The 27762-nt window shown below is 39.2% G+C and overlaps 2 protein-coding genes across 3 annotated transcripts in view; both read left to right on the forward strand.

Annotated features, from left to right (window-relative positions):
- Positions 1 to 27762, forward strand: part of LOC137623146 (uncharacterized) — a 419809-nt gene that overhangs the window by 130263 nt on the left and 261784 nt on the right. The window lies entirely within an intron of this gene.
- LOC137623135 (heat shock protein HSP 90-alpha-like) lies at positions 1154 to 15952 on the forward strand. The gene is made up of 8 exons (XM_068353814.1): positions 1154 to 1260; positions 4921 to 5180; positions 6408 to 6810; positions 7632 to 8648; positions 9522 to 9871; positions 10648 to 10799; positions 11499 to 11598; positions 15638 to 15952. The coding sequence occupies exons 2-6, from the start codon at positions 4921 to 4923 to the stop codon at positions 10775 to 10777; spliced, it is 2160 nt and encodes a 719-aa protein (XP_068209915.1). The 5' UTR covers positions 1154 to 1260; the 3' UTR covers positions 10778 to 10799; positions 11499 to 11598; positions 15638 to 15952.

The raw sequence follows: 27762 nt of genomic DNA on the forward strand, positions 1-27762 counted from the left end.
CTCTTAGTGTTACACACACACACACACACACACACACACACACACACATATATATATATATATATATATATATATATATATATATATATATATATATATATATATATATATATATATATATATATATATATAAATCTATACAGAGAGAGAGAGAGAGAGAGAGAGAGAGAGAGAGAGAGAGAGAGAGAGAGAGAGAGAGAGAGAGAGAGAGAGAGAGAGAGAGAGATAATCGTTACTATTAAAATAAATTTGATAAAAAAAATTCTAAATAATAATGACAATATTCTAGATTTTACATTTTATATTTTATGAATGTGCATGATAATAATGATGATAAATATTGACAATGATAACGTTAAGACGAATTTCATATATATAGAATATATATAATATGTTTTATAATTTATATTTGATTAGTCAAAAGCTAAATTTACAGTCAAACATTTGTAGTGAAGGGACTATTACAGTGAGAAAATATTAGTATGAAAATTCCCCTAAGAAATATTCACGTGAAAACGTTTCTAGAATAATCTTGTGAGTTACGTACCAGAAATTTTATAGTTTCACAGATTTTACGCACTTTTAAGTTTCCTTAACTAATAATTTATTTATCTAAGGAAATTGCATACATTACATTTTCAAGAATATATGATTTTGATTACAATATCAGCTGGTTAGTTCGAAAATGTCTGTGATATGATTCTATATTTAATATCAGTTTACCAGTTTGAAAATACCTATAATAATTGCATAATGGCATTTACATTCGCTTATTAAATGTGCTGCAGGGAGAGCTGATCAATCCCTTAGAACATTCTCGTATGCCCGGCAAGAATGTTTAAAGATGAGGCTTTGTTTACTGGAAAAACGTTTCTCGAAAGCTCTACGACATTCTGCCGCCTAACTCCCATCTTTCGCCTTTTCCGGAACTAGTTCTATTAGAAAAATTAAGAAATAACGATAATTGATATAATTATAGGGTTTATTTGCCATAAAGTTATGTTATTATAAATAAAATAAGATATTTAATATATTTAAAAGCTCTTTTATCTTATGATGGATAAGTTCGATTACTGAATGTTCTAGAGAAAATGCGGATGGATATTTAAAGGGCAAGACTCAGGAATTCGAGTCAGTATAACCTCGGACCTCAAAGTAGTCACATCGCGACAAGTTCTCGGGTGAACAGTTCACGCCTCTTCGGCTCTTCATTGTTTGTAATTCGAGAGTAGTTTCCATATCTACACGTTTATTCACAAAGTAAGTCAGTGTATATTTTAACTATGTATTACAGCCTGTTATTAAATGTTAGTGGATATTTTTGCGTATATTACACCAATTGTTTTGGGAGTTATCACATAAGGAATATAATTTTTATGTAGATTATGTTTCCGTGATGGGAAAATTTTTTAAAGTTTTCCATTTATCCTTATAATTTAATGTAAGCATAGTTATATTAATATTATGTTGGGCACAGGTTTAATTTTATGATTATCTGAAAGTCAATCATTTATGTCGTAATGTCATTCACTATTTTACATCTGTTAAATTGAAATTTATTGCGTTATTTTGTCTTCACATATTTGCAAATCCCTTGCACATAATTGCTTAACCAAAGGCTCTTTAATATCAGCCGTTACTATTCCATTGCAGATCAAAGGCCTCGGACATTTCCTTCCACTCCCGTTTGTCTATGGTCTTCCTATGCTGGTTTATATTAAAGTGTTTTAGTTCCTTAATCCATTGTCTTCTCTTTCTTCTCGTTATTGTCATCAGCTGTTACTAGTCCATTGCAGAACAAAGGTCTCAGACATTTCCTTCCACTCCTGTTTGTCTATGGTCTTCCTATGCTGTTTTATATTAAAGTGTTTTAGTTCCTCAATCCTTTGTCTTCTCTTTCTTTCCCCTACTTCTTTAACGATCTATATGGACCCATTCTATTAATCTCCATGTCCGTATATAGCAGCGTATATGTGTACATTTAGTTTATCTATATCAATATTTACTTTTTATAATTTTTTTTTAATTGATGATATTATTTTATTTGTATTTTTGCCCGAAGAGCTCTGCTCCACATGGGCTTGGACCGAGTCCTTTTTTGTAAATATTTTGTATGTAAATATGTTTTTGTCCAATAAACATTATTATTATTATTATTATTATTATTATTATTATTATTATTATTCCAGTACAGTAACTAAAAACGAAACATTTGGTTCAAAGAGCGAAAAATAATTTGAACATTAGCAAATTGGCCAAATTGAGTTGCAATTTTAAGAATAGATAATTTGAAAACATGGCATACAATATTTGGTAATACTTATGAGACTAAGGCACAATTTCTGGTCAAATTTGAACATTAGCAAATTGGCCAAATTGAGTTGCAATTTTAAGAATAGATAATTTGAAAACATGGCATACAATATTTGGTAATACTTATGAGACTAAGGCACAATTTCTGGTCAAATTTGAACATTAGCAAATTGGCCAAATTGAGTTGCAATTTTAAGAATAGATAATTTGAAAACATGGCATATAATATTTGGTAATACTTAGGAGACTAAGGCACAATTTCTGGTCAAATTTAGTGTAGAAAATTGGCAAAATTGAGTTGCAATTTTAAGAATAGATAATTTGAAAACATGGCATGTAATATTTGGTAATACTTAGGAGACTAAGGCACAATTTCTGGTCAAATTTAGTGTAGAAAATTGGCAAAATTGAGTTGCAATTTTAAGAATAGATAATTTGAAAACATGGCATGTAATATTTGGTAATACTTAGGAGACTAAGGCACAATTTCTGGTCAAATTTAGTGTAGAAAATTGGCAAAATTGAGTTGCAATTTTAAGAATAGATAATTTGAAAACATGGCATGTAATATTTGGTAATACTTAGGAGACTAAGGCACAATTTCTGGTCAAATTTAGTGTAGAAAATTGGCAAAATTGAGTTGCAATTTTAAGAATAGATAATTTGAAAACATGGCATGTAATATTTGGTAATACTTAGGAGACTAAGGCACAATTTCTGGTCAAATTTAGTGTAGAAAATTGGCAAAATTGAGTTGCAATTTTAAGAATAGATAATTTGAAAACATGGCATATAATATTTGGAAATACTTATGAGACTAAGGCACAATTTCTGGTCAAATTTAGTGAGATGGATGCATGTATGTAATGACAGATACTTGTTCTTTTAATGATTTTATTATTCTACTAAACAAGTAATTTCGAGCAGATGACTTCACGCCCCCCTTGTATCGTCCTCACGCCCCCCTAGTGGGGCTCCCCCCCAGTTTGGGAACCACTGGTCTATAGTATGTAATTCTTGTATGTCTTGCCCATGATAATGTCTTATTCTTACCTGTTAGAATAATTCATTACTTCAGTTTATTCTTATCCACGTTGCTCTATACATGTTAATATAGGAGTCTGTAAGAATTATGCAATTAATACATTGGTAGCATGTATACGCCTACAGTTAGACATACATAATTCAAGGATTATTCATTATTCAACTGCGTATTTAATTATAAGCGAAGGACAGCGAAACTTTAACAATTATTTAGAATTATTGGTTTGCAGAATTAATCTTGGCTTGTAAAATTTATAAACTATTCTATATTTGCCATATTTTACATTATTGCTATTAATAGTAACCTCATATTAATGTTTTGTAGCAATTTATACCCAAGATTTAATTACGGAATTAACAAATCATTTAAGATCTCATTTTTTCCTAAAAGTACACTTATTTCAACTTTAATAATAACAAATGCAGCTGTTTCTAGTCCACTGCAGGACAAAGGCCTCAGACATGTATTTTTTTTTGGGGGGGGGAGGGGGATTCATGTCTGGGTGTTTGTTAATTTTCATCACCATGCTGATCATTGCGGGTTGGTGATGGTGGGAAACTTTAGTCTGATTGCTCACAGCAGACCAACCTAGTTTGCATGGCTCTAAGTAGTAATGGAACTTTGCTGATTATGGCGATATACTTTCAAGTATTATAAATTATATTAGATCATCATGATTCCATTCTTAGGTGAATGTGATCAGTAATCTTAAAAAATCTTGTAAGGATTATTGCTGTCAGTGTATGTCTTATGGTGTACTGCAGGCAGTTAAAATGTCCTAGCTGCACCTACTTAATATCCTTTTCCTTCAACTGTTCGCGAGTCCTTTCTTCAGCCCTAACTGTCTGGGTCCTATAAGATTCTAGTTCCTAGAGTAACTTGAGGGCTATAACATTGTTTTATTCGAGCGTTGAGCGGCCTCACAGATACCATTGCCTGGATTCATGGCCTAAATTCATAAATACAAGTCTGGTTTTCTTGCTTGAGGGTATGCTTGGGCACACTCTATGGGGGTGTGTATGAAAGCGTCCACCTGCATGTATTATGGCTAACTTAGAATACCGTAGTGTAAGGGTGGTCGCAGGCAGGTGTTAGCCCCCCCCCCCCCCCCTCGATAGGTATGTAGGTAAGGACACGACTTGTAGGTTAGGTTAGGGGGAAAAGTTTAGGTTAGTTGATCTCCATTTTTAATCATCGCATGAAGAACTGGCCGCTGATATACAAAAGCTCCCACTTTTCTATTTTATTACTCTTTCTATATTTTTTTTTTAAGGTTTTAGACTTTTCACTCATCTTAATATGTTTTATTTTAATTGTTCATTACTTCTCTTGTAGTTTTATCTTTTTGTTTCCTTTCCTCACTGGGCTGTTTCTCTGTCGGAGCCCTTGGGCTTGTAGCATCTTGCTTTTCCTACTACAGGGTTGTAGCCTGGTTTGTAACAATAAAAATTATTTATGGTGCAGGGAAGGTGACTTATGAAAATGCTTCAAGCAGCAACTTATACGCATTTCCTAATTGAATGAAAGATAAAAATTATTTCTAATTTCTTCTTTATTTGCAGATGGCAGAAGATACAATGGCAGACGAAGTTGAGACCTTCGCCTTCCAGGCAGAGATTGCCCAGTTGATGTCCCTGATCATCAACACGTTCTACAGCAACAAAGAAATCTTCCTGAGAGAACTTATCTCCAACTCCTCGGATGCCCTGGATAAAATCCGGTACGAGTCCCTCACGGATCCCTCCAAACTCGACAGCGGGAAGGATCTGTACATTAAGCTCGTGCCGAACAAGGATGACAGAACGCTGACCATTGTCGATACGTAAGTGTAAAATCTGTTGTTGATACCAAGAGTATTTTGTGGCTTATCTAACCTGTGTAATACAGTAAAACTTTACCCTAACCTGAACCCATATAGCCTTGATTTTAGCATCTTCCAGGTGAATACATCTAATTGACTTTTATATATAACTACATATCTTTCAATTCTGTAAATGATTAAGGAATAAAACAGGAATCCATCATAGGTAGGTAGTAGGTTGGCCAGGGCACCAGCCACCCGTTGAGATACTACTGCTAGAGAGTTATGGGGTCTTTTGACTGGCCAGACAGTACTACATAGGATCCTCCTCTCTGGTTACGGTTCATTTTCCCTTTGCCTACATACACACTGAATAGTCTGGCATATTCTTTACATATTCTCCTCTATCCTCATACACCTGACAACACAGATTACCAAACAATTTTTCATCACCCAAGGGGTTACTGCACTATAATTGTTCAGTGCCACTTTCCTCTTGGTAAGGGTAGAAGAGAGACTTTAGCTATGGTAAGCAGCTCTTCTAGGAGAAGGACACTCCAAAATCAAACCACTGTTCTCTAGTCTTGGGTAGTGCCATAGCCTCTGTACCATGGCCTTTCACTGTCTTGGGTTAGAGTTCTCTTGCTTGAGGGTACACTCGAGCACACTCTCCTATCTTATTTCTCTTCCTCTTGTTTTGTTAAAGTTTTTATAGTTTATATAGGAGATATTTATTGTTGTTACTCTTCTTAGAATATTTTATTTTCCTTTTTTCCTTTCCGCACTGAGCTATTTTCCCTGTTGGAGCCCCTGGGCTTTTAGCATACTGCTTTTCCAACTAGGGTTGTAGCTTAGTAAGTAATAATAATAATAATAATAATATGTATAGTACGTCCAATAGTGTTCAAATAATTGCCCTAGGGCTGAGATCAACAGCTGCAGTTCTCTTGCTTGAGGGTACACTCGGGCACACTATTATATATTATTTCTCTTCCACTTGTTTTGTTAAAGATTTTATAGTTTATATAGAAAATATTTATTTTAACGTTGTTACCTTCTTAAAATATTTTATTTTTCCTGTCTACTTTCCTCACTGGGCTATTTTCCCTGTTGGGGCTCCCGGGCTTATAGCATCCTGCTTTTCCATCTAGGGTTGTAGTTTAGCAAGTAATAATAATAATAATAGCTTGAATTAATTGTTATTTGTTGGTTTTATGAAATCGTAATAATGAAAATTTTCATCAACAGCGGTATTGGCATGACGAAGGCTGACCTAGTCAACAACCTCGGTACCATCGCCAAGTCAGGCACAAAGGCCTTCATGGAAGCTCTCCAGGCCGGTGCAGACATTTCCATGATCGGACAGTTTGGTGTAGGTTTCTACTCCGCCTATCTCATTGCCGACAAGGTCACTGTAGTCTCCAAGAATAACGACGACGAACAGTACATCTGGGAGTCCTCGGCCGGAGGCTCTTTCACCGTGAGACCTGATCACGGAGAGCCAGTGGGCCGCGGTACCAAGATCACGCTCTACCTGAAGGAAGATCAGACGGAGTACTTGGAGGAGCGTCGCATCAAGGAGATTGTGAAGAAACATTCGCAGTTCATTGGCTATCCCATCAAACTTGTAGTTGAGAAGGAAAGAGATAAGGTAAGTTGTCCTCTTTTAGCAGTTGATGGTTTTCTTGCTCAATCATACAATATTTTTTGTTTTATTTTTGTCTATTGGGGACCTTCATGAGTCCAAATAGTTGAAGCTGTGCAACTCCCAGCTTGATTTTTGTCCTCAACTTGAGTTCTAAACTAAGTTTTGGTGTATCTAACAATTTCTCAACATGTCAAATAATTTATAATTTGTTGAAGAGAATCTCCCCTCTATCTTTTTTTTTTTTTTTTTATAGCTTGAATATAGCTAGTAACTGGGATTTAGTAGGCCAAACATATCCTATGTTCTTTAGCCTTGGAGGTTAAATGTGATTGACTTCATTTTCTGAACTTTCTTCATAAGCTCCTATCAGTACGAGGGTCTTATGTACAGTATTACCTTTTTATATAATCTAGTGGGACCAAGTCGTTTAAAAGTTACCAAAGTAGATGTATAATGACATACATATCAATTTAGAATGTGAGAATATTGATCAAGTGAATTTTTCTATGAAGATATTTTCTATACTGTATATCGAAATACACTATTAATTAAATATTGAAACCTTAGCCTGCAGTTAAGATTTAATTCCTCTATACTGTATAGTATTTTGAGTTGCTTCCACATGTAAACTGTAATAGATAAGTGCAATTTTTGTGAAGTCGTCATTAGTTTTGTTTCTAAATTGGTAGTCCATAACAAAGCATTACTCTCGTAAGCATACTCTTCAAAGACTTGCTTATAATAGGAGTTAACTTTAAAAAGCTTCCCATTCTACAGTTGCAAGGAAAGCAAAACAAGATTGAAAGAACAATTTACAATTTCAGGAATTATCCGATGATGAAGAGGAAGAAATGACTGAAGATAAGAAAGAGGAGGATGATGACAAGCCTAAGATTGAAGATGTCGGGGAGGATGAAGATGCTGACAAGAAGGAAGAGGGAAAGAAGAAGAAAAAGACAGTGAAGGAGAAGTACACAGAAGATGAAGAGCTTAACAAGACCAAGCCTCTATGGACCAGAAATCCAGACGATATTTCTACAGAAGAATATGGCGAGTTCTACAAATCCCTCACAAATGACTGGGAAGATCACTTGGCTGTCAAGCACTTCAGTGTGGAGGGTCAGCTAGAGTTCCGTGCCCTGTTGTTCCTTCCCCGCCGAGCTCCATTTGATCTGTTTGAGAACCGCAAGCAGAAGAACAAGATCAAGTTGTACGTGCGTAGGGTCTTCATCATGGAAAATTGCGAGGATCTCATTCCCGAGTACCTGAACTTCCTCAACGGTGTCGTTGATTCAGAAGATCTGCCCCTCAATATCTCCCGTGAAATGCTGCAACAGAACAAGATCTTGAAGGTTATTCGCAAGAACTTGGTCAAGAAGTCTATGGAATTGTTCGAAGAGCTTGCAGAAGACAAAGATAATTACAAGAAATTCTACGAGAGCTTCTCTAAGAACCTGAAGTTGGGTATCCACGAAGATTCCACAAACAGAAAGAAGTTGGCAGACTTCCTGCGTTACCACACCTCTTCCTCAGGGGACGAGATGTGCTCCTTGAAGGATTACGTCTCCCGAATGAAGGAGAACCAGAAGCACATTTATTACATCACCGGTGAATCTCGCGAACAGGTCCACAACTCTGCCTTCGTCGAGAGAGTCAAGAAACGTGGATTTGAGGTCGTGTACATGACAGAACCCATTGACGAATATTGCGTGCAACAGCTGAAGGAATACGAAGGCAAGCAGTTGGTGTCTGTCACAAAAGAAGGGTTGGAACTCCCAGAGGATGAGGAGGAGAAAAAGAAGTTCGAGGAACAGAAGACCAAGTTTGAAAACTTGTGCAAGGTGAGCAGTGCATGGCAATACTGTAAAGGGATTTTGACGTAGGAAAAATCTATTTCTGGGCGAGAGACCCGTGCCGCCTAGAAGTTTTTACCTTAGAAATGATGTAAAAGGAACATTTCACTGGGCGGCACGCGTCGGAGCCCAGAAATTTTGTTTTTGATAACTAGATTTCTAGTACAGTAATGCCAAGTTCTTTTGAAATTAATTTGTTTTTTGTTAACTAGATTTCTAGTAATGCCAAGTTATTTTGAAATTTAGAATTTGAAGTTCATGTTACAAGTTATATTAATCTAATGAAGGAAATTGACATTTACTTAATACAATAGTCTTGTTTTTCGTATATAAATTGATTTGGTTCCTGATGTTCCCTCTCCTATGCCCTCTATTAAAGGCATCCTCTTCCACCAAACCTCCTCTCTCCATATCATCCTTCACCTAATCTTGCCATCTAATTCTATGCCTCCCTCATGATCTTCTCCCCTAACAGGTTCCTCCTAAGGCTTCCTCACTCCCTCCCTACCTTCCATTCTCATCACTTGGCCACACCATCTAACTCGTGACACTATTCTCCCAAGCCCTCCTCATTCCCTCCCCACCTTCCATTCTCATCACTTGGCCACACCATCTAACTCGTGACACTATTCTCCCAAGCCCTCCTCATTCCCTCCCCACCTTCCATTCTCATCACTTGGCCACACCATCTAACTCGTGACACTATCCTCCCAAGCCCTCCTCATTCCCTCCCCACCTTCCATTCTCATCACTTGGCCACACCATTTAACTGTGACACTGTTATCACCTCTGTAATTATTACTACACCTATTCGTATTTCATCATAATATTGTCATCATATTTCTTGTTACTATATTGCAGGTCATGAAAGATATCTTAGACAAAAGAGTCGAAAAGGTAGTCCTGAGCAACAGGTTGGTTACTTCCCCCTGCTGCATCGTCACCTCGCAGTACGGCTGGAGCGCAAACATGGAGAGGATTATGAAAGCCCAAGCCCTACGGGATACTTCCACGATGGGCTACATGGCCGCCAAGAAGCACTTGGAAATCAACCCCGACCACAGTATCATCGAATCTCTCCGCCAGAAGGCGGATGCCGACAAGAACGACAAGTCCGTGAAGGATCTGGTAATGCTCCTGTTTGAGAGCTCCCTTCTTTCCTCAGGGTTTAGCTTGGAGGACCCAACTGTCTTTGCCAGCAGGATTTATAGGTAATTAATTTTATTAGTGTTGATCTGATTTAGTCCAATTATTAACCCTTTTACCCCCAATGAACGTACTGGTACGTTTCACAAATCTCATCCCTTTACCCTCATGGACGTACTGGTACGTCCTTGCTAAAAACTGCTATTTACATTTTTTATTGCATATTTTTGATAACTTGATGAGAAACTTCAGGCATTTTCCAAAAGCATGAGACCAACCTGACCTCTCTATGACGAAAATTAAGGCTGTGAAAGCAATTTGAAAAAATATTTATTGCAAAATGTGCTTGGGGAAAAAAAAGCCTGGGGGTTAAGGGTTGGTTAATATTAAACTCTTTTTGTCCAGTTATTAATATTGTCGTGATTTGGTTTAGTTGTCTGTAGAATCTTCACTCTTACAATGCCTATACAGTACAGTATTATTATTATTATTATTATTATTATTATTATTATTATTATCATTATCATTATTTTAAGCCAAAGGGCTCCAACAGGCAAAAATAGCCCTGTAAATAAAGGAAATAGATAAACTACAAGAGAAGTAATGGAAAATGTAAAATGTATCAAAGTGGATTTTAGAGAGTATATTCATTTAACATAATACATACATCCATATACCAAGGCACTTCCCCCTATTTTGGTGGGTAGCCGACATCAACAAATGAAACAAAAACAATAAAAGGGGACCTCTACTCTCTACGTTCCTCCCATACATAATAGTTTGGTAAAATGTTGTCTCAAGTTGTGCCACTCTGAAAGTTTTTCTTCTCTTTTCTTTTAAGAATGATAAAACTTGGTCTCGGCATCGATGAAGAGGACATGGTCGTCGAAGAAACGGCCGAAACTGAGGATACCGAAATGCCCCCGCTGGAAGGGGACGAAGATACGTCTCGGATGGAGGAAGTCGATTAAGCCTAAGCTCATCTCCTAGTCCGTATGTTTTGTAAGACTTTGCTAACGTACCGCTCCCATTACTTATATTTTTTTTACTTTATAAAATGCATACTGTGTATATATTCGTTGCATTACAGGATATACATGCCAAAGTTAGGATTACAGAAATGTATATTTAAGGAACAGTTTAGCGTAGATGTTTAGTTTTAGTTTGTCGAAACTTCATGAGGTGCGAAGGTGAATTTGACTGAATTTGCAGCTTACATGTTTGTACATTGAAGTTTATTTCCTTAATCCATATTGGACTTTAACTTTCTCTCAACATTCCGATATTACAAATGTGCACATTATCTTTTGCTAATAAAATGGTTTATAAGATCATTTTTTAATTATCCTTAATTTTAGAATATTAACTACGGATTTTGTGCAGGGGACAATTGTCCCCAATATTGTAAATTATGATGAGGAGATGAAAGTGTAGATACTTTGGAATACGTGTAGTAAACTTACTTCTGGGCAAACAAATGGTTTATTACAGTATAGTATAACATATTAAACTAATTTTATAGGGTGTTTAGCATCAACATATTCTGATTATAGGCTCTGTGAAGGATTTAGTAAGGCATGGCTATGTGATGAGTTGTAAGATCTAGGAAAAATAACATGCTTTTTTATCACACTCTTGAAATTCAAGTTTATTTGCTTGAACTAGAGTACTACAATTGTGTAATTTTTCTAGAAAAATGGTGCCTTGTGCTGCAAATTCGTTTTGAAGGACTGCATGGTATATTAGCCTGACAATATAACGATGACACATCTAGAGGAACCAGTTGCCCATGGTGAGATATTTTCTGTTCAAAATTATTAATTACAATGTACTTCTAATGGAACTTGGTAACAGATCCTTTATACCGTTTTGTTATCTTTTTATGTCCTGTGTCTCTTTTGATATTTACACTTGATTACTGGGTCTATAACCTGTGCTAGTTTTCACGAGTCAGCATATGAAGCTTCATTTGTGGTGGAAGATGGGGAGCGTGGGGTATGCAACCAAGCCGGGTCCCTCCTCAGGAAAGGAGGAACAAGAAACAAAATAGGGCCCCTATTGTTTCTTTGCAGATGTTAACCACCTCTCAAAATTGGGAAAGTGCTATGGTACTGTATATAGATAGAATATAACTCCTTTTATTATTACTAGGTAAGCTACAAGTCTAGTTGGAAAAACAGGATGCTATTAACCTAAGGGCCCTTAAATTAAGAAATAGTTGTGAGGAAAGGAAAGTTTCTGCCTGCATGGGGCAGTATATGGTGTGATTCGAGTTTGTGGAAATTGTAATAAGGTACATTTGAGTAATTTCTTGATGGGTGTCTGTTCTTTCAACTCTACAGTTTGCAATGCATGAGACTGACATTACAATTTTACAGATGTAATTTTTATGGATTGGAAGAGATAGATCTGAAGTGTCGATCTAAATCGTCATCATATTCCAATATTGTATCCACTGCATAGTGGTCTGATTACATTTGTAGAGGTCTAAACCTGTACAGATTGGCCCCCATTCACACCCTCTAAGTATGTGGTCCATTGTTTGATGGGATGACTACATGAGTACTCGGCAGAGGGAGCAAGTACTCCATTCATGAAGATCGTCTCCAGTTCTTCCAACTCTTCCTTGATTAAGGGTAACTTAGTCCTTTTGTACAAAGGTTTGTTCCATGGGGAAGAGACTCGTATGAGCTCTGGATACCCTCACCGGGTGGACAGTTGTCTGTTATTTTCCAGCATTCTAGACAGAAAGTTGCTGACTCCATGGTCTTTGTCTTACTACTCGGTGGTCTTAATGTGGGTGTCTGTCATCGTGCTTTTGTTTATATTTTTTGGTCTTTGAATGGGCTGTTTGGCAGATATTCAGTGGTGCAATGGCTGCCAACATATAGAGTACTGGAATGGGTGTTGGTCTTCAGACACCAGTAAATATGTGAAATGCTTGATTTTGTCAACTTTATGGGAATGACATGACCTTTCCCACACACTTAGCAGTATTTGACAGTGGAATAGTTTAGTGCTAGAGCTTTTTGTTTTAGTGGTTGAGGATTTGTTCCCCAATTTGAATTTGTAAGCTTGCTAAGAAGTTTATTTTTGGTAGCTATATTCTCCTTTACTTTCCTTACATGATTGCTCCCTAAAAGATAGTGTTTGGTCTAATGTAATGCCCAAATAGACAGGAAAGCTATCTTTCTTCAGTTTATCACTCCATGAGGTGTTCAACAACCTTTTAGTCTGGTAGATTTTAAAAGGGAAAGCACACCTACGTTTTGTTAGCGTTGGTATTTTTGAAGTTTTACTTGTGGTATTTATTAACCCTTTTACCCCCGGGGTATTTGGAAATTTCCAACCCTTAACCCAAAGGAGGTTATTTTTGTCCCAGCACATTTTGCAGTATATTTTTTTAAATTGCTCTAACAGCCTTAATTTTGGTCATAGAGAGGTCAGGTTGGTCTCATTCTCTTGGAAAATGCCTGAATTTTCTCAAAAAATTATCAAAAAATATGAAAAACAAATTTTTATAGCATTTTTTCGCAAGGACGTACCGGTACGTCAAAGGGGGTAAAGGGATGGCTTTTGTGAAACGTACCAGTACGTCCTTTGGGGGTAAAAGGGTTAAGATCTTACAAAGCATCTGATTATATGCTTTCAATAGTAGTGAATATAAATCTTCGTAATCTCTACACTGTGGTTGATCATTAGATGTTGAAAAGCATGGGGTGGCAATACAGACCCCTGTAGGATGCTGTGTTCTGTTTTTGCCATCGGCTTTTCCAATTGTCCATTTTAATGAAGAAAATTCTGTTACCCAGCAGTGATTGGATGATATGCACAATGCCTGAGTTGCAAATAACTTTGGCAGGTTTCAAATGAAGCAACTTGTGGTTCAGTGTCATATGCTGCTGTTAGGTCAACAAATGCTGCCCCTGTGATTTTTCCATGCTCAAATCCATCCTCAGTATACTGAAGCTCTTTAAATTATGATAATGCAATGAGTTCTGTTGTCAATAGAATAATGGTAGGATACAACGTGAAATACTGTATTATGTCCAATGGATAAAGACACAGTCGCTCCAAAACAAAAAGTAAGCGAAGGCAGACTGTGATGCGTACTACAAGAATTACAATAAGAATATGCCTGGAAGAAATTAAAAAAAAATCCAAACCTTGATACCTAGAACATCGAAGATAGGAAGATATTCCACAGCCTTTTGTTTCCGTGATTTTAGTGACCTGCAAATTTTTTTTACAGTAGTGTATGTAATTAGGTCAATGGATTCTTTTTGGAAGATATCCTTTGATTTAGCCATCCTTGAGACGTTTTATCATATTTGAAAGTCCGTTATAAAAAGATCATGGTAATTAGAAATCTCAGAAGTTTAAGTGGAGGTGATGAGTTTGGATTGAAATTTGCAGTGTGATTTAAGAATTTACATTAAGGAAATATGAAATAGGTGCAAAGTTATGAGGGGAAAAACATTTGTTAACCCTTTTACCCCCAAAGGCATACTGGTACATTTCACAAAACTCATCCCTTTACCCCCATGGTACGTCCTTGCAAAAAACTGCTATTTAAATTTTTTTTTTTGCATATTTTTATAATTTTTTGAGAAACTTCATGCATTTTCCGAGAGAATGAGACCAACCTGACCTCTCTATGACAAAAATTAAGGCTGTTAGAGCAATTTAAAAAAAATATACTTCAAAATGTGCTTGAAAAAAAAAATAACCCTTGGGGGTTAACAGTTGGAAATTTCCAAATAGCCTGGGGGTAAAAGGGTTAATATAGTGTAGGATGAAGCAATTAAGGTTCACGGCAGCAAAGAGATTGGAGTGGCGGGTTTGAAATGTTTTTTGCAGCAAGAGGACCTTAGAATATCTTTGAATAACAGTAAGCTTATATAGATCTGTGAATATTAATATAGAATTGTTATTCCCGTGTACACCTCAAAACATTTAATCTTTCAATTCTCAAGTATTTCGGGAAGAGATTCTTGGATGTGGTAGCGGCCCATCATGTGCTGGACTTGTTTTTTCTTACTATATGAACTGCCAAAATAATTCAGAGTTGTATAATTCTCCCAAAAATATTTTTTTTGAAATTTAACTAGCTTTTATGCTGGACTGTATATGAGAATAAGCTCTTTTTGCGGGCTCCCTCAAAAACCAAGACGCTGTAATTCAAAACTCAGGATCTTACGATTTTCTTCTTATTTTTTCCATGCTGTGAATCAATTGTAGAATAATCTTGATGAAATGGTTGAATTCTCGTAACTTTACATACCGAGAATTTCATGGTTTTTGTTGCTTGTTTACTTAACAATATATCTTGATGTGTTTTATTTCTTCTATCTTTGTTACTTCACCATTATTTTTCTGCATTAGTCACATCCCATTAATAAAGGTGTTAATTCTTGTAATAACAAAACTTGAGTCAAGTGAATCAAGTATGCAAAGCAATTCGAATACCTCCCCTCTCCTTCCTTCCCTCAGTCTCTACACTCCTCCTATCCCTCCAGTAACCCCCTTTTCTAGTGTCCGGCGTCACTTACTCCTTTTCTGTAACCTGTTATATTTGTTAATTGCTGATATGTTGGATTCTTGTTATAATTATTAACATTTTATGATGTATTTTGTCAGGGTGTATAAGGAGTGTATAGCCTTTAGCCTATTTATACAACTTGATGAACCTTTCCTGAGGGCTTCTTTTAACTGTAAAAATAATAAACAATTTTTCGAAAGGTAGCTTTGATGACCACTGTATCATCGACTCCCTTCGCCAGAAGGCAGATTTATCCTTTTTATCCATAACCATAGCTATTATTTTACAGGTCGCAAAAGACATCTTGGACGAACTTGTTGAGAAAGTTGTCGTATGCAACTGGTCCGTCACCTCCCCTTGCTGTATCGTCACATCCCAGTATACCTGGACATGGAGAGTATCATGAGGGCCCAAGCTCTGAGGGATAACAACACCATGGGATACATGGTTGCCAAGAAGCACCTGGAAATCAACTCCAGAAGGCGGATGCCAACAAGAATGATAAGTCTGTCAAGGATCTTGACATGCTGTTCTCTGAATGCTCCCTGCTATCTTCTGGGTTCACCCTCGAGGATCCTGGTGTCTTTGCCAGTAGGATCTACAGGTAATTGTTGCATTATTTTATTCATCTTGTCAAATTTTCAACATAAATCTAGGCATAAAGAACCAGTTTTAAATATTAAACTTAGCCGGTGAATATATATATATAGCTTACGTCTCCGACGGTCGACAGATTCCAAAAACTCGCGAGCGATTGCCATGAAGGTTGCTGGGTGTGCCCACCAGCGCCGACTATCGGCCAGATACCGCATATACTTCTCAACCAAATTCAGTTCTTCTCTGTCGGTGGTAGTGACAGCATTAGTTCCGCTCGCGCTTAACCTCTTCTACCGATTGGTGAAGTACTTGTTCATGGTTTTATTGCTTTCGCTGTGTTGGTTATCTTCGATAAAACTCTTGAAACCCTTTTTTGATTATTGTTGCTGAACTTGGCTTTCTTTTGGATTTTCTTTGAAATTTTCATAATGGCTGACCCTTCTCCTGTCTATCGTAAATGTGCGAAAGACTGTAATAAAAGTCTTCCTAAAGCTTCCATCGATCCTCATACTATTTGTGTTAATTGCCGAGGTAAATCTTGTCAAATAGGGGATCGATGTGAGGAATGTATTGTTTTATCTAAATTTGAGTGGTTGGAGTATGAGAAATACCGTATACTCGGAAACTCAAAAGAGATAGGGTGAGAAGAAGCTCTTCTAGATCTCTAGATTTTTCCTCTTCCCATGCCCCTGAACCTAATCCTTCTCCTGTAGTGGTAGTTTCAGAACCCCCTATTGGCACTAATGAACCTTCTATGCGTGATATGTTATTGGCCATTCAAGCGTTGGGTGAGAAGGTCGAATCGTTGGCCTCGAACAGAAATCAGCTTATGTCCGACGTTAAAATTTTAAAGGGTCAAAGTGGTAAAGTGGAAAGTGCATCAAATGTGTTTAGTGTTTTGCTGGAGGGTTCGTTTGTTTGTGCTTGTCACTTGCCTAGTCCGAGACCTCTTTCAAGCTCCCCTGCCCCAGGGAGAAGGAATGTCGTAGGACTTAAGGGAGTGAGAGGTGTAAACCAACGTACAGACGTTCCCTCAAAGGTATCAGACATTGCTCTTCAAGCACGTCCTTACCATAAGACAGGAGAAAAGAAGTTCTCCTCGTCTTCCGATGATTCGTCTCATAAGAAACCTTGGCGTAAGGTTTCAAGACCTTTGAAACGCAAGCCGGTCCCTTCAGGACAGGTCCAGCGTCCTGGCTGTAGTCATTGGGACAGCTCCGACTGTATTCAGTCATCGGATGATTGTTCTCCTGTTAAGCGCAAACGTGACTTTGAGTTCGAGGGTCCCGTTCGGTGCGATGACTTGCATGCGCAGACGTTGCCGACGTCACGGTCCGTTTCGAGTCCTGTTGACCCTAAGTTGAGTGTCTTACAAGACATGCAGTTAAAACTTTCATCCTTAATGGAAGTTTATGATCATGTCCAGGTTCGTAAGGAACCTTTGCTTGCGGTTCGTCAGTCTGGCAAGCGTGATTCAGGTCTTCAACCTCCTAAGCGAGATTTGTCTCGTCGTTCTGACGTTATCGCTAATGTCAGCGGTGCTGTTAAACGTGATTCTGATTGTGTTCCTCGTCAGTCGCGTCAGTCACGGTACGTTGAACTTCAGTTTCCGCAGTCACAGCGTGACTTTGAGCTGCAGTCGCCGCAGTCCCAACGTGACGTTCATCGGCCAACTCCGTTGTCCCGACGTGATGCCGACCGTCAGTCGCCGCAGTCTCGTGTTGACTCGACCTCAAGACCTTCAGTCTTTGCAGTCTCGACGTGACGTCGTCCCCTCAACTTTTGCTGCGGCTCCTTTGCATATTGATGTGGCCTGTCAAGCTTTGCCGCCTCGGCATGCTGTTTTTTCCTTGTGTCGTAAGACTTTAGACTTTACCTTAGTCGGATGATGTTCCTTTGGATGAGGAAGTTGATGATCCCCTTCCTGCTGATGTGCCTTTGGGGATCCATTCAAATGGGGAGGAGCATAGGGTTGTCCAGCAATCCCTTGACTTTAAAAAGATTATGCTTATCTTTAGGGATGTTTTTCCAGATTATTTTGTTACTGCGGCTCCACGTTCGCCGCCGTCTGAATTTACTTTAGGCATGACTTCATCGACTCCGTCGTTTACGAAGTTGGTTCTCTTTCGCTCTTCTAAGAGAGCCTTGCGTTTGTTGGGAGACTGGTTAGTAACCAGGAGAGGTTTAGGGAAGTCTTCTTTTGCCTTTCCCCCTTTCAAATTGGCTTCTCGTGCGAGCGTCTGGTATGACACGGGGGAAGTTCTCGGCTTGGGAGTGCCTGCCTCTGCCCAGGGAGACTTCTCGAGCCTTGTAAACTCTCCTCGTCGTCTAGCCATGAGACGCTCGAAGGTTTGCTGGTCCTCCACAGATCTGGATCATCTCCTTAGAAGAATTTTCCGTGCCTTCGAGGTTTTTAATTTTTTGGATTGGTCCCTGGGAGCCTTAAGTAAGAAGGTCTCTTCATCGGACAATGATGTCTTTATTCAGATAATGTCTTGCATGGACAAGGCAATAAGGGATGGTTCTAATGAACTGGCGGCTACGTTCACAGCAGGAGTTCTTAAGAAGAGAGAAACTCTGTGTTCTTTTCTTTCTGCAGGGGTTACTCCCTGTCAGAAGTCAGAACTTCTTTTTGCTCCCTTATCTTCTACTTTATTCCCTCAACATCTTATTAGAGATATCGCGGCATCTCTTGTTCAGAAGGACACGCACGATTTAGTGGCCAAGACTGCTCGTAAGGTTTTGCCTTCTTCTTCTCATGTCAGCAGACCCAAGTTTGACACGCCAGCGGCGAGATTTATCCCGCCTTTTCGTGGCAGAGCCCCCAGTAGGGGAAGCTCTCGTTCCGATAGCAAACGAGGTAAGAAGAGAGGATCCAAATCCTCACGTGGCAGAGTCTGACTGCCCACGGCCTCAGACAGCGGTAGGGGCCAGATTGACCAACTTCTGGCAGGCCTGGGAGAAGAGGGGTGCAGACCGGGAGTCTGTTTTGTTGCTGAAGGAGGGTTACAAAATTCCTTTTGTACGAAGACCTCCGCTAGTGAAAGTTCCGATAGACCTCTCTCCCAGGTATCGAGAGGAGACAAAGAGACAGGCGTTGCATCTTCAAGTTTCTCTGTTGTTGGAGAAGGGGGCTGTGGTGAAAGTCTCGGACCTTCAATCCCCTGGTTTTTACAACCGTCTCTTCCTGGTTCCGAAGAACACAGGAGGTTGGAGGCCAGTGCTGGATGTAAGTGCTCTCAACGTGTTTGTTGTTAAAACAAAATTCACGATGGAGACCACCAAATCCGTTTTAGCAGCGGTCAGAGAGGGCGACTGGATGGTCTCTCTCGACCTGCAGGATGCGTACTTCCACATTCCGCTACATCCAAACTCTCAACATTATCTGAGGTTTGTGTACAGGAAGGTGGTGTATCAATTCCGAGCACTGTGCTTCGGCCTCAGCCCTGCTCCTCTTGTTTTTACAAGGCTCATGTGGAATGTAGCGAAGTTCCTACATTTGTCGGGGATCAGAGCCTCCCTTTATTTGGACGACTGGTTACTCAGGGCGTCGTCCCTTCATCGCTGTCTGGAGGACCTCAAATGGACTTTGGACCTGGCCAAAGAGTTAGGTCTCCTGGTGAACATGGAGAAGTCGCAACTGACTCCATCCCAGACCATTCTTTATTTGGGGATGGAGATACAGTCGAGTTTTTCGGGCTTTTCCGTCTTCCACCAGGATGGAGCAGGCTTTGCTCAAAGTCCGTCTCTTGCAAGAGAAAAGCAGTTGCTCTGTGAGAGTTTGGATGAGTCTCCTAGGGACTCTTTCGTCGCTGGAACAGTTTATCTCTCTAGGGAGACTCAACCTGCGCCCTCTCCAGTTTCACCTAAACCACCATTGGAACAAGGAGAAGGGTTTAGAGACGATCTCTATTCCAATCTCCGATTCAGTCAAGACTTGTCTAGCTTGGTGGGACAGCAACATAAGACTTTGGGAAGGTCTTTCTCTTGCAATCAAGAACCCAAACCATGTGTTGTTTTCAGACGCGTCGGATTTGGGTTGGGGAGCGACACTGGACAATCTAGAGTGCTCAGGTCTTTGGTCCGTAGACCAGAGGAGTCTTCACATAAACTGCAAAGAGCTTTTAGCAGTCCATCTAGCGTTAAGGAGTTATGAGAGTCTGGTTCGAAACAAAGTAGTGGAGGTGAATGCAGACAATACCACGACCTTGGCATACATCTCGAAGCAAGGAGGCACTCACTCCCATTCCCTTTTCGTCATCGCAAGGGACCTTCTCACTTGGTCAAAAGATCGAGACATCTCTCTTTTGACGAGATTCGTTCAAGGGGAGTTGAATGTCTTAGCGGACTGTCTCAGCCGAAGAGGACAGGTGATTCCTACAGAGTGGACGCTGCACAAGGATGTGTGCGAAAGACTATGGATGACTTGGGGTCGACCCACCATCGATCTCTTTGCGACCTCTTTGACAAAGAGTCTCCCGACTTATTGCTCTCCTGTTCCAGATCCAGAGGCGGCCCACATAGACGCATTCCTTCTGGACTGGTCTCACCTAGACATCTATGCCTTTCCACCGTTCAAGATCCTAAACAAGGTGCTTCAGAAGTTCGCCTCTCACGAAGGGACAAGGTTGACGTTGGTTGCTCCCCTCTGGCCCGCGAGAGAGTGGTTCACAGAGGTACTTCTATGGCTAGTAGACATTTCAAGAAGTCTACCGTTGCGGATGGATCTCCTGCGTCAGCCTCACGTAAAGAGATTTCATCAAAGCCTCCCCGCGCTTCGTCTAACTGCCTTCAGACTATCGAAAGACTCTCTAGAGCTCGAGGGTTTTCGAAGGAGGCAGCTAGAGCGATCGCGAGGGCTAGAAGATCCTCTACCATCAGGATTTATCAATCTAAATGGGAGGTATTTAGAGACTGGTGCAAGTCCTCCTCTATTTCCTCTTCCAGTACCTCTGTAGCGCAGATTGCAGATTTTCTGCTTTATCTGAGAAACGGTCGCTCCCTTTCTGCGTCTACCATTAAAGGCTACAGAAGCATGTTAGCTTCTGTTTTCAGGCATAGAAATTTGGATCTATCTAATAACAAAGATTTTCAAGACCTTCTTAAGTCTTTCGAGACTTCCAAGGAGCGTCATATTTCTACTCCTGCTTGGAACTTGGACGTGGTCCTGCAGTTCCTTATGTCAGACAGGTTTGAACCGTTAAATTCAGCCTCCCTGAAGGATCTTACCCTCAAGACACTTTTCTTGGTGAGCTTGGCTTCTGCGAAAAGGGTTAGTGAGATAAATGCTTTTAGCAAGTATATCGGCTTCTCCGCTAATAAAGCAGTATGTTCTCTTCAACTTGGTTTCTTGGCCAAAAATGAACTTCCGTCTCATCCATGGCCTAAATCATTTGAACTTCCCAGTCTATCTGAGATTGTTGGGAATGAAGGTGAAAGAGTGCTGTGCCCTGTTAGAGCTCTTAAAATTTTATTTATCTAGAACTAAACCGCTGCGAGGTTTTTCAGAGGCTTTATGGTGCTCCGTTAAAAAGCCCTCTTTGCCCATGTCGAAGAATGGGTTTTCTTATTTTATTAGACTATTGATTAGAGAGGCACACTCCCATTTAAATGAGAAGGATCGTAATTTGCTTAAAGTTAAGGCTCATGAAGTTAGAGCGGTAGCAACTTCAGTAGCGTTTAAACAAAATAGATCCCTTAGAAGTATTATGGACGCGACCTTTTGGAGAAGCAAGTCGGTGTTCGCTTCATATACTGTACTTGAAAGATGTCCAGACTCTTTATGAGGACTGCTACACGTTGGGACCATTCGTAGTAGCGAGTGCAGTAGTGGGTGAAGGTTCTACCACTACATTCCCTTAATCCCAATATCCTTTTAATCTTCTCTTGAAATTTTTAATCTCGTTTTGGGTTGTACGGGAGACTAAGAAGTCTTTCGCAATCTTTTGATTTGGCGGGTGGTCAAAATATTGTTTCTTAAGAGCGCCCAGATTAAGGGTATTGATGAGGTCCTGTTGTAGGGGTGTTCACCCTGATTATAACAGCTCCTTTGAGTCTTTCAGCATCCTGAGAGGATCGCTGGGCTTCATAAGGATAGCTGACTAATGAGTCAGAGTATTCATCAGAGTCAGCTTCCTTATCAGGTACCTATACTTAAGTTTGTTTTTTGAATATTTGTCAAAAACTCTTGAGCATATACGCCTTTATTGTTTTAATACTGGTCTCTACCCACCACCATGAGTGTGAATCAGCTATTTATATATTCACCGGCTAAGTTTAATATTTAAAATTGATATTTTCAATTTAAAATAAATTTTTGAATATACTTACCCAGTGAATATATATAATCAAAGGCCCTCCCTTCCTCCCCGATAGAGACCCTACGGACTGAGAAGAACTGAATTGGTTGAGAAGTATATGCGGTATCTGGACGATAGTCGGCGCTGGTGGGCACACCCAGCAACCTTCATGGCAATCGCTCGCGAGTTTTTGGAATCTGTCGATCGTCGGAGATGTAAGCTATATATATATTCACCGGGTAAGTATATTCATAAATTTATTTTAAATTGAAAATATCATTTTAAAAAATGAGCTGTAGCATGCTGCAAGTGGTAATAGTAAAGTTTATCAATATTTTTAGTTTGCCTGGGTAAGGCTAAGGTTTTACTTTAGTATCTCAATTTTGTAAATTTGAACATAAATTTCAATACTGAAAATCCAATCTAAGACTAATTCTTTATTGACAAATGTCAAGGGGGCTGCTTTGGGACTAATTTCAAGATTCGGAAGAATTATAGAAAAGAATATGCCAAGAAGTATTGTTGTTACGTTGCATTTTTTCCCCCAAAAAAGAGTGTATGTTTTCTGTTAGAGAGATCCTCGTTCCATCAAGTCACAGATTTCCTCTAAAAAAAGTTTGTTCAAGTTGTATCTTATGAGGGTAAATATAATTTATTTCGGTTGAACTGGGTGAATTAGAATAAAATTATTTTCTTTTGTGTAAACGCCAATGAGAGGTAAGGGGCGGGGCTTAAGGTTTTGTCGAGTAGTGGTGTTCGATATGTATTCATTCTGGCGTTCAAACTTTGCACGGGAAAGTTTGAATTTTTAGGGTATTATCATATACTGTGATAACTGGTATCAAGTTTAGCGGTAACATGTTTTTGAGCATACATGTATATGACAAGCTGCTTGTCTAATGAAAACTTCAGAAGTTTTCAGATGTGGTTGATTATGGAATGTGGAATTAAAATTGTGTGGGAGTGACTTCCTGTAATGCAAGAACGCTAAATGCAAAAAATAAATATTATTTTGTTCTTTGGTTGTTTATTATTTCTTATTAAGTGGGATTACAAAAGAAATCCTTTTTTTTATTTTTTTTTTCTTTATAACTTTGTTCCTTATTTTTTTTTTTGTTAGTCATTACATCAATCACTACTGCTTTCATTCAATAAATGTTGAAATATTGGCCATGATTATTCTGTATGGAAATTATGAACATAATTTGGAAATGGTTATTAATTAGCCTGTATGGGTTTGGCTATTTAATCTTAAGGTTACCAACCTCAAAAAATAAGGAGTTTATTAATTTTTTGGAGGAAAAATTTTTTTGGGAAGGAAGTTGTCTAAAAAATTGATCACATTAGCTTTGCTAACAAAAAACTTAGATCATAGTAGTTTACGATTCTGCCTTGGGCTCACACACATTTGTATTTTTCAGAATCAAATAAAATCATGGAAGAGATGATATGACGGCAGAAAAATCCAATGATGCATCTGAGGAAGATGTGTTACCGCTGGAAGGGGACGAAGATATTTCTTGAATGAAGGACATTCTACTTCTTATCATTTAGCATTTAATTATAGGTATTTTTACTCCTAGTTTGTTTAGAGTTGAAGTAGTAACAGTTGTGCTGTACAGAAAGGCCTCAACTTAAAAACTTAATTTGTTCCAAGAAGCTGTTTGTACTTTATTTACTTTAACCCTTTTACCCCCAGGCTATTTGGAAATTTCCAACCCTTAACCCTTAGGGGGTTATTTTTTTCCCGGCACATTTTGCAGTATATATTTTTTTAAATTGCTCTAACAGCCTTAATTTTTGTCATAGAAAGGTCAGGTTGGTCTCATTCTCTTGGAAAATGCCTGAATTTTCTCAAAAAATTATCAAAAATATGGAAAAAAAAATTTTATAGCATTTTTTTGCAAGGACGTACCGGTACGTCCATGGGGGTAAAGGGATGGCTTTTGTGAAACGTACCAGTACGTCCTTTGGGGGTAAAAGGGTTAAGAGCTGCTTATCTGGTCCCATAAAGCAGGGGAACCCTACTCTTTACAGGACCTCCACGGTCGTTTTATGATGTTCATTTGAGATCATTTAACATTTCACAATGCTTATTGTTCGCTTACTCTTTGATCATCACTGTCAAAACACTCGCAGAATAAAAGTCTTCAGTTTCCCCTTAATATCTTTCAATTATTCGGATGTCTCGTGGAAGAATAAAAGTCTTCAGTTTCCCCTTAATATCTTTCAATTATTCGGATGTCTCGTGGAAGCCTGTTGTATAGCCCATATGCAAGTCGAATAGGGTTAACTTTTGGCTAAGGTTGGCCTAACCCGACTCCCATACTAATGACTTTCAGCTAAAAATGTCAATAAATAGTCAGGTTTCATATGAAATAGATATCAGATTATTACAAACATCTTTTGGATTACTTTATTAAATTATGATATTGTTTTGTTATAGTATTTCTTTATCTTTTCTATTTTCAGTTGGATTTTGTATCTCGGAATGTCTGTAAGTAGAGTGTTTTTAAGTTGGGGACCTTCTGTACCTCTTTGAGTAGTAAACCAACTCTGTAGGAGTCAAAATTGACTCGGGCCGATAAAGGTATAGGTGACTGGTTTCAGTTCCGGTTCCATCAGAATAAATGCTCACCAGAACGTCAGCCGGGCAAGCCCAACCCCCCCACTGTGGTGCCCTACCACAGCAGTGGCCTCCCCAGGAAACAGCTTAAACTCACGGTCCTGGGCGGGGATCGATCTCTTGCCATGCGAATGCTAGGCAAACACGTTACCACTGTACTAGCCAGGAGGCTAAATCTCCATCCCTTTAATAATTGTGGTGGCCAGGTGGTAGCGTCCTTGCCTGATGATTGCCAGACTGTGGTTCGAGTCCTCCTCAAACTTATTAGTTCCTTTGGTCGCTGCAACTTCACCATTCTTGTGTGTTAAGGATGGAGTGTTTGGGGGAGCCTATAGATCTATCTGATGAGTCATTAGCAGCCACTGCCTGGCCCTCCTTGATCTTAGCTTGGGTGGAGAGGGGGGCTTTGGGCGCTGGTCATATAATATATGGTCAGTCTCTAGGGCATTGTCCTGATTACTAGGGCAATGTTGCTGTCCCTTGACTCTGCCATTCATGAGCAACCTTTAAACTTCTTGAATATTGTCCATCTCATTTTGCAAGTTGAACCAGAAGTTACATTGCCAGAAATGTTTAAAGCGGGTTTTACACCACAACTTTCGTAGGCAAGCATTTAGAGATTTTAAAATCGGACATTTATTTACAGTATTAAAATAAAAGGGTCTCCATCATAATAAAATATAAATTTTAAGAAATAAAAATTAAGCCTATTTCATTGAACCACCAGTTACGTAGCGAGAAATGTTTAAATCGTGTTGTCCACCACAACTTTTAAAGGTTTAAAGGTCACTCATGAATGGCAGAGGTAAGGGACAGTGACATTGCCTTACCAATCAGGACAATGCCCTAGAGCCTAACCATATATTATATGATCAGCGCCCAAGCTATTTGGAAATTTCCAACCCTTAACCCTTAGGGGGTTATTTTTTTCCCGGCATATTTTGCAGTATATATTTTTTTAAATTGCTCTAACAGCCTTAATTTTTGTCATAACGAGGTCAGGTTGGTCTCATTCTCTTGGAAAATGCCTGAATTTTCTCAAAAAATTATCAAAAATATGGAAAAAAAAATTTTATAGCATTTTTTTGCAAGGACGTACCGGTACGTCCATGGGGGTAAAGGGATGGCTTTTGTGAAACGTACCAGTACGTCCTTTGGGGGTAAAAGGGTTAAGAGCTGCTTATCTGGTCCCATAAAGCAGGGGAACCCTACTCTTTACAGGACCTCCGCGGTCGTGTTATGATGTTCATTTGAGAGCATTTAACATTTCACAATGCTTATTGTTCGCTTTCTCTTTGATCATCACTGTCAAAACACTCGCAGAATAAAAGTCTTCAGTTTCCCCTTAGTATCTTTCAATTCTTCGGATGTCTCGTGGAAGCCCATGTGCAAGTCGAATAGGGTTAACTTTTGGCTTAGGTTGGCCTAACCCAACTCCCATACCAATGACTTAAAGGTAAAAAAGTCAACAACTTGTCAGGTTTCAGATGAAATAGATATCAGGTTATTACAAATATCATTTGGCTTACTCTATTGAATTATATGATATTGTTTCATTACAGTATTTCTTTATGTTATTTTCAGTTGGATTTTGTATCTCGTAATGTCTGTAAGTAGAGTTTTTAAGTTGGGGACCTTCTGTACCTCTTTGAATAGTAGAGCAGCTCTGTAGGAGTCAAAATTGACTCGTGGGGCCGGTAAAGGTATAGGTGACTGGTTTCAGTTCCGGTTCCATCAGAATAGATGCTCACCAGAACATCAGCCGGGCAAGCCCAACCCCCCACTGTGGTGCCCTACCACAGCAGTGGCCTCCCCAGGAAAAAGCTTAAACTCACGGTCCTGGGCAGGGATCGATCTCTTGCCATGCGAATGCTAGGCAAACACGTTACCACTGTACTAGCCAGGAGGCTAAATCTCCATCCCTTCAATAATTGTGGTGGCCGCATGATAGCGTCCTTGCCGGATGATTGCCAGACTGGGGTTCGAGTCCTGCTCAAACTTATTAGTTCCTTTGGTCGCTGCAACTTCGCCATTCTTGTGAGCTAAGGATGGGGGGTTTGTGGGAGCCTACAGGTCTATCTGCTGAGTCATCAGCAGCCACTGCCTGGCCCTCCTTGATCTTAGCTTGGGTGGAGAGGGGGCTTTGGGCGCTGGTCATATAATATATGGTCAGTCTCTAGGGCATTGTCGTGATTACTAGGGCAATGTCGCTGTCCCTTGCCTCTGCCATTCATGAGCGACCTTTAAACCTTTAAACTTCTTGAATATTGTCCATCTCATTTTGCAAGTTGAACCAGCAGTTACATATAGCCAGAAATGTTTAAAGCGGGTTGTACACCACAACTTTCGTAGGCAAGCGTTTAGAGATTTGAAAATAGGATATTTATTTACAGTATTAAAATAGAAGAGTCTATATCATAATACAATATAAATTTTAGAAATGAAAATTAAGACCATTTCATTGAACCACCAGTTACGTATCGAGAAACGTTTAAATCGGGTTGTCCACCACAACTTTTAAAAGGTTTTAAGGTCGCTCATGAATGGCAGAGGCAAGGGACAGTGACATTGCCCTGGCAATCAGGTTAATGACCTAGAGCCTGACCATATATTATATGATCAGCGCCCAAGCTAGGGCCAGGCAGTGGCTGCTGATGACTCAGCAGATAGACCTACATAAGCTCGCCCAAACCCCCCCAACCTTAGCTCACAAGGATGATAAGGCTGCAGACACTAATGGCACTAACGAGACTGAGCGGGACTCGAACCCAGACAGTGACGTTACCTATCAGGCCACAAAAACCCTAGTCAAGCACTTAGATTCGAAAGTAGGACGTGAACTTATAACATTAAAATATAAGGGTCTACATCATAATAAAATATAAATTTTTG

Source organism: Palaemon carinicauda, chromosome 30 (assembly GCF_036898095.1).
Source record: "Palaemon carinicauda isolate YSFRI2023 chromosome 30, ASM3689809v2, whole genome shotgun sequence".
Classification (NCBI taxonomy): Eukaryota; Metazoa; Arthropoda; class Malacostraca; order Decapoda; family Palaemonidae; genus Palaemon; species Palaemon carinicauda.

Bases quoted from the DNA above. Each gene is read 5' to 3' on its own strand.
- LOC137623135 (XM_068353814.1), top strand. From the start codon at position 4,921: ATGGCAGAAGATACAATGGCAGACGAAGTTGAGACCTTCGCCTTCCAG. The intron at 8,649-9,521 runs GTGAGCAGTGCA...ACTATATTGCAG, and splicing joins AGTTTGAAAACTTGTGCAAG to GTCATGAAAGATATCTTAGA. The intron at 9,872-10,647 runs GTAATTAATTTT...TTTTCTTTTAAG, and splicing joins TTTGCCAGCAGGATTTATAG to AATGATAAAACTTGGTCTCG.